This window comes from Jaculus jaculus, chromosome 11 (assembly GCF_020740685.1).
Source record: "Jaculus jaculus isolate mJacJac1 chromosome 11, mJacJac1.mat.Y.cur, whole genome shotgun sequence".
NCBI lineage: Eukaryota > Metazoa > Chordata > Mammalia > Rodentia > Dipodidae > Jaculus > Jaculus jaculus.
In genome coordinates this window covers 108,615,631-108,621,568 of record NC_059112.1, presented here as the reverse complement: position 1 = coordinate 108,621,568, position 5,938 = coordinate 108,615,631, and the positions used below count along the sequence as shown (strand labels likewise).

At 59.0% G+C, this 5,938-nt stretch overlaps 1 protein-coding gene across 1 annotated transcript; it reads right to left on the bottom strand.

Annotated features, from left to right (window-relative positions):
* Positions 1 to 406: 406 nt before the first annotated feature.
* On the bottom strand, positions 407 to 5,807 carry Rogdi (rogdi atypical leucine zipper). Its single transcript, XM_004652239.2, has 11 exons — positions 5,552 to 5,807; positions 5,403 to 5,474; positions 4,305 to 4,387; positions 4,074 to 4,128; positions 3,348 to 3,428; positions 2,469 to 2,564; positions 1,935 to 2,033; positions 1,583 to 1,696; positions 1,440 to 1,489; positions 1,197 to 1,323; positions 407 to 956 (listed from the first exon to the last, which is right to left on the bottom strand). Exons 1-11 carry the CDS (start codon positions 5,594 to 5,596, stop codon positions 915 to 917), a joined length of 864 nt encoding a protein of 287 aa, XP_004652296.1. The 5' UTR covers positions 5,597 to 5,807; the 3' UTR covers positions 407 to 914.
* Between the last annotated feature and the right edge of the window lie 131 nt (positions 5,808 to 5,938).

Sequence of the window (5,938 nt, the reverse complement as noted above, 5' to 3'; positions counted from 1 at the left end):
GCCTCCGTGTGGACTGTGTTCCAAACTCCGCTGTGGGCAACTCGGGGGCTCACTGGTGCTCCTGCGGCCTCCTGCTCACCCAGCCTGTGATCTTGGGCAGGCCCTTGTCACCATCCCACCGGGGCCGTTCCACAGCCAGCGACTCCTCTCAAAGATGGGTTCTGTCTGGGCGTGATGACCCAGACTGTTTTCCCAGCACTCAAGAAGCTGAGGCAGGAGGATTACAAGTTCAGGGCACCCTGGGCAATGCTGCCAGACCTCCTCTCACACACACAGAAGGTGGGTTTCATGCCTGGCCCTGGCATTAGGCTGAGTGGGAGAAACCAGGCGTTAGGAACAAGAGAGATCACTGATCATCAGTGACTCCCTGGCTGGATACCTGCTCAGACGGACAGATGAGAGAGAGTTCCAGACAAAAATCTGATTATCTTTATTTCTTAGGGGTCCCATTGGGGTTGCAGGACCAACAATACTGGGACTATGTAGCTTATTCACGTGGCAGCTTCCTCTGCTTGGTTCTCCACACCCCCCCCCAGCCCCAACTCATAGCTCAGTGTTACCCATCATCTTTTACCCACCAGTGGGAGCTGAGTGGGTGACTGCTGGGGAGGAAGGAGAGCCTTGGGCCTGGCCCCACCCTGAGTCCAAGGGTTTCCCCGATGCCCAGGAGAGCAGGGCTGGGAGTGTGGCCACCTGTCAGGCTGCCTTCCCAGCCGTCCCGTACAGACACCAAAGCGGCGTGCCCCTTTCTTTGGGCACCTCCAGTGTTTGTTCCTGATAGTGCAGATGTTGCAGGGTGGGGAGAGAAGAGACAGGTATTCCACGGTGCCCAGCTGTGGCCGACACTACAAGGAGTGCACACGGGGGAGAGGGACCGCACGGCACGGCGGGGCTGTGGGGTGGGGGTGTCCTTCTTAGAAGGGCCTGTAGCTCCAGTAGCTGGAAAACACAGAGATCTGCAGAGGGAGGGGTGTGGTCAGTAGAGGGCATGGTGGAGGCATAGCCAGTGGGTGCAAGGAGTGTGGTCAGCACGGTGCAGCACCCTTCTTATCCTAGGTGAGACGTCAAGCCACATAGGGCGGAGCTGATCCCAACTGCCTGGTGTGGTGGTGGATATAATGGACTTGGATGACGCGGGCCTCTTGGGAGGCGTGTCAAGATCCCCTCGAGTGGCCCCTCCCCAACCATGCACACACCTTATCCTTGAGCTGTTGGCAGAGCTGCAGGGAGACGGTGAAGTACACCAGCGCATCGTTGAGCCAGGGGATGACGCACTCCACCTTGTGCACGTGGCTCACCTCCAGGCGCTGTGAGCCCCACTCGCTGGGGTTTGGGGGAGACACAGGGTAGGCTTCTGAGGGCGGGCCTGGACCCAGCCCCAAGATGCAGAGGGGTGGGGAGGGGCTCTCCAGAACCCCCCCCACTGCTTGTGTACTTACAACATGGCCCCGGGGCTGTGCAGCACAGCACCTCCGGATGGGCGGAAGTTCTAGGCAGAAGCAAGCACCAGAGCCTGTGAGGTTGAGGGGAAGGGCTCTGGGCAGGGCTGCTGTGCGGCACCGGGACAGGGGGGCAGCCTCACCTTGGTGGAGGTGGGCTGCAGGACGTGCAGCTGGTACACGGTGAGGCAGAGCTTGTTGAGGTTGATGTAGACGTTGACCAGCAGGTCAGAGGGCAGGGTGGGCGCAAACATCCTCTGGGGAAGTCATGTGGGATGAAGGTCTCCTGACCCTGAATTACTTGGTGGGGATCCCAGTACCACCCCACCTTCCGGGGCTCCAGACCCTTCCCATGTGCCCCTGGAATCTTCCTGCACTGCTGGGTTTGAAAGTCATACTGGGAGCCAGGGAGGATTTAGGATAGAGACCAAGAACCTCATTCCAGAACACACAGAATTCCCACCAGCCGGGCGCTGGGCTGTGTGAGGCACTGACCGTGAGGCCGCTGGCTGCAATCTCAGGCAGGGTGAGGGTGGCTGGGGTGGTGAGGCGGTTACGGGCTCTGGTCAGCTGCAGCATCACGGCATCCATGAGCTGGGGAGGGCACACCACAGCTGCCACTCTTGGCTAGCCTGGCTTTCTCCACTTCCTACCCGTTAGCATCAGCCAGGTGACCATGGTTCCTAGGCCTGAACCCTGTGATCCCGGCAGGGTTGCTTACCACGAGGAGGGGCTGCCACATGGGGATCACAGAGCTAAAGCTGGAGGCGTGGGGATCGGAGTCAGGTGTCCCCACATGGCATGTGGCCTTTCTACTATCAATGCAATGGCTACTAGCAGTTAGAACTTGGGGGCCATTTTACTTGCATGACCATAGTTAAGACCACTCTAGCTTGATCCCCATGAGGGAACACAGGCACATGGTGGCTAAGAACGTGACTCTAGGTTGTCGAGCTTACAGCAAGGGCACAGGTCTGAGGCTGGGGGTCCGGCCCTGCACGGGGACTGGGCTGGAACAAGGGGATTCACCTTCAGGACTTCAGCGCCAGTCTTGAATTGGTAGCTCTCATCTCGGTTGGAGAGGAGGTAGATGGCTTGGCTCACGTGGTTCCTGGCATCTTGGATCTGGGAAGAGAGCCCCTCTAATTGGCCAACAGGCTGGGGCCACGGCAAACTCAGAGTAGCCGCATCTCTTGCCAGTGTAGTCCGTGGTCACTGTATCCTCCAAAGCCACTCCTCTGTGCCTGAGAGAGCCAGGCACAAGGCACTAATGGTAACTGAGGCAGGTAGCTCAGTCCCTGGCAGCTCACTGTCCGAAGGACAGACAACTCCAAGTAAGAATTGTTAATTTGTGTGGGTATGGTGGAGCACACCTTTAATCCCAGCACTTGGGAAGCAGAGGTAGGAGACTTGCCATGAGTTTGAGGCCAGCCTGAGACTACATAGTGAATTCCAGCTAGAGTGAGACCCTACCTCGGAAAGAAAAAAAAAAAAAAAAAAAAAAAGTTAATCTGTAATAATTCTGTGGGACCTGAGGGAAGAAAGAATCATGGGGCAGGAGCATGGAGGGGATGCCCTGGGGGGGGGGGGAGGGTGCAGTGAGGCCCTGAGTGAGCCACCTGTGAGCTGAGAACCACCACAGGGAGAGAGTGGGGCAGGGCTGCGTGCCCGGGCAAAGGCCTGTGGTGACCACATCACAGTGGGGTGGGCTGAGTGTGTGTCATGTGGTGGTCTATGGATAGGTAGGCCAGAACTTAATTCCAGGGCCGTGGGAAGCCCCTGTAGGGGGTGAGCTCAGTGCCCTCCCTGGTTTACTGTGGCTACAAATCTCTCCCCCCAGGACTCTCTGGGAGAGACCTGCCCAGGCCTGCCCTGCAGCCCAGGCCCTGGCCACCAGTGACCACTTACCTGCTGTAGTTTCCATTGCTTGTCCTCCCGGAAGGCGAAGTGCAACAGCTGACTGTTCCGTGGCATCTTCAGGTTCACGTCCTGACAGCCAGAGAGCAATAAGCGGCAAGAGGACGCCCACCCTCCTGAGCCCAGGCAGGGGCAGGAGTGAGTGGGTGGGTGCTCAGGCCTCATCATCACCTCGCCCGTTTTTTTGGGGGTTGGTGAACAGGAAGGTTAGGAAACAGGAAGTTGGGCCCAAGAGGAGCCACAAAACAGTGAAAGGGAAGAGAGATTGGGAAAGGGAAAAGGGGAAGGGAAGGAGGGTAAGCGGGTGTCTACCAAGACCAAAACTGAAGCCATGGGCAAGAGGGATTATATGCCGTGCCTTGGCGCCTGGACCAGGGCTCAGTGAAGACCAGAGCTGGATTGTTGGCACCTTCAACTTTGATGTTGGCCAGCTTTATGTTGCCAGTGCTCATACCTCACTGGGTCCAGATGGCAAGATGGCAAGTGCAAAGCCACCCCCTTTCTGAATCTGCACACCGGGCCCATGAGGAAGTGTGAAAGTTGGTGTTCATATTAGTAACAAACAAGGAAACTGAGGCCCAGAAAGGTCGGGGTTTCTGCCTAGATTCACACAGGTGGCTGATGGCAGAGCTGAGACAAACTGAAGGTCCCCACCACCCTCATTCCTGGCAGGACTGGAAGAGGACAGGGCCTGGGATGGGGCGGGGGGAGACTCACCGCCTGGCTTAGGGCATCCCCTTGCAGAGTTAGCACTCCCTTCACCTGGTCTGTGCTAAAATACGTGGGAGTCAGAAGGGCTTTTGCTGCTGTCTCCTCCCCCCACCAGCAGGCTGCCCCCTTTGCTGTCCCATGGTGGATCACTGAGGACACCTCCTCCTCCAGGTACCCCAGGAGTTCCCTCCCCACCCAGGGAACCTATCCCTGGAATTTCTGGCTAACCCAGCTCACCCACAGCTGCCCAGGATAAAGTTCTCCTGCTTGGCAGGCCCTTCTGTGCCCGAGCCCGGCAGAGTGAAGCGGAGAGAGGCCTCCTGTGGGAGATAGGGGCAGCCAAGTACAGGTCACCCCCGTCTGTCCAGTGCCCTAGCTGAGGACCCCAGACCCTGGGCCAGCCAGGGAAGGGAGGAAGTAGATAGGCCTGACCTGGCATCTTGGAGTTAACTAGGATGGGCAGCCCTACTTAAGCTTCCAGGACTCTGTGGGCCCAGACCTGCTCATTCTAGTCTTGAATACCTGCTGTGGGCAACAAGATGGGGAATACAGCCTGTTGTGGTGAGGCATGCGTTAATTCCAGTACCCGGGAGGCAGAAGTGGGAGGATCGCTGTGAGTTCAAGGCTACCCTGTGACTACACAGTGAACTCCATGCCAACCTGGGCTAGAGTGAGACCCTACCTCGAAAAACAAACAAAAGAATAAAAAAAAAAAAAAAAAAGAAGGGGGTCAAATACAAAGGGGCAAGGCTCCCAGCTGAGCTTGGGTGTGGGAGGAAACCACACGGTAGTTACAGTAACCTGCATAGAGCCAACATGAAACAGCTCTAGATTTAGGAAACTGGCTCAGAGAAGTCAAGTGACTTGGCTGAGATCATAGTGCAGGGGGTGGGAAGAATTCTTTTGGCTCTCAGATCATCAAACTTCTTTTTTCTTGGAGATAGGGTCTCATTATACAGCCCGGGGTCGCCTTCAAACTCGTGATCATTCTGCCTCAGCCTCCTCAGTGCTGGGATTACAGGCTTTTGTCACCTCGCCAGTTGAGCTCTCAGATTAAATGCGTCTGCTTCAGAGGGAGCTCTCGCCTGAGCCCAGGCTTTCTCCAGGTCTGGTCTTCTCAGGACTCTGCACTCACACAGCTGCTTCGCCCTGCCCGACTGGACTCTTACTGATGGGGGCGGGGGATCGTGTTTGAAGACCGGACTCTCGGTACCAGCAGGTGCTCAGGAGGCAGCCACCGCACGGTCGGTGGAGGGAGGATCGGCAGGGCCAGCGGGGGACGTGGGGTGTGCAAAGGCCCTGGGAGAAGCCGCCCGGGGACCGCGGTCGCGTTACCTTGAGGATGTCTTGCAGCTGTCGCAGCACAGCGTGCACCTCGGCGTGCAGCAGCCAGCGGAACTCCTCCTCCTGCGGGCAGGGCGCCAGTCACGGTCTGGACCGGCGCCTCCCCGCCGCCCCCCCGCCGTCCCCGCCGCCCGCCTCACCAGCACGGCCCGCTCCGCCGCGGTGGCAGCCATCGCGGTCGCCATCGTCGCAGCGCCGCGCAGCTCAGGCCGTCGCTCGGATCCCGGTCCCTGGGTCCGCGGTGCCCGCCCCTTCTCCTCCTCCCGGCGCCGATAGGTGAACCGGGCACAAGCCCCGCCCCCAACCTATCTCCGAGCTGCGGACGGGCCAGCGCCTTGTCCGCCCCGGGTCAAGGCTGGAGGCCACGAAGCAGGTGGGCCCGGCGCTCCCGGGAGCCCGCCAGCACCAGGATCCGTGCACCCGGCCCCGACGCCGTCCGACCGCACTCTTCGGCCGCCAGCCCCGCCCCCGTCCCCATCGGTTGGCTCATGGGGCTGCTCCTCATCGCACCATCTCCCTATTGGTTC

Excerpts from the sequence above, each read along its gene's own strand:
- Rogdi (XM_004652239.2), bottom strand. The coding sequence starts at position 5,596 with ATGGCGACCGCGATGGCTGCCACCGCGGCGGAGCGGGCCGTGCTG. Across the intron at positions 4,129-4,304 it reads TTTATCCTGGGCAGCTGTGG|CACAGACCAGGTGAAGGGAG; the intron begins GTGAGCTGGGTT and ends CACGTATTTTAG. Across the intron at positions 957-1,196 it reads GCCAACAGCTCAAGGATAAG|ATCTCTGTGTTTTCCAGCTA; the intron begins GTGTGTGCATGG and ends CTCCCTCTGCAG.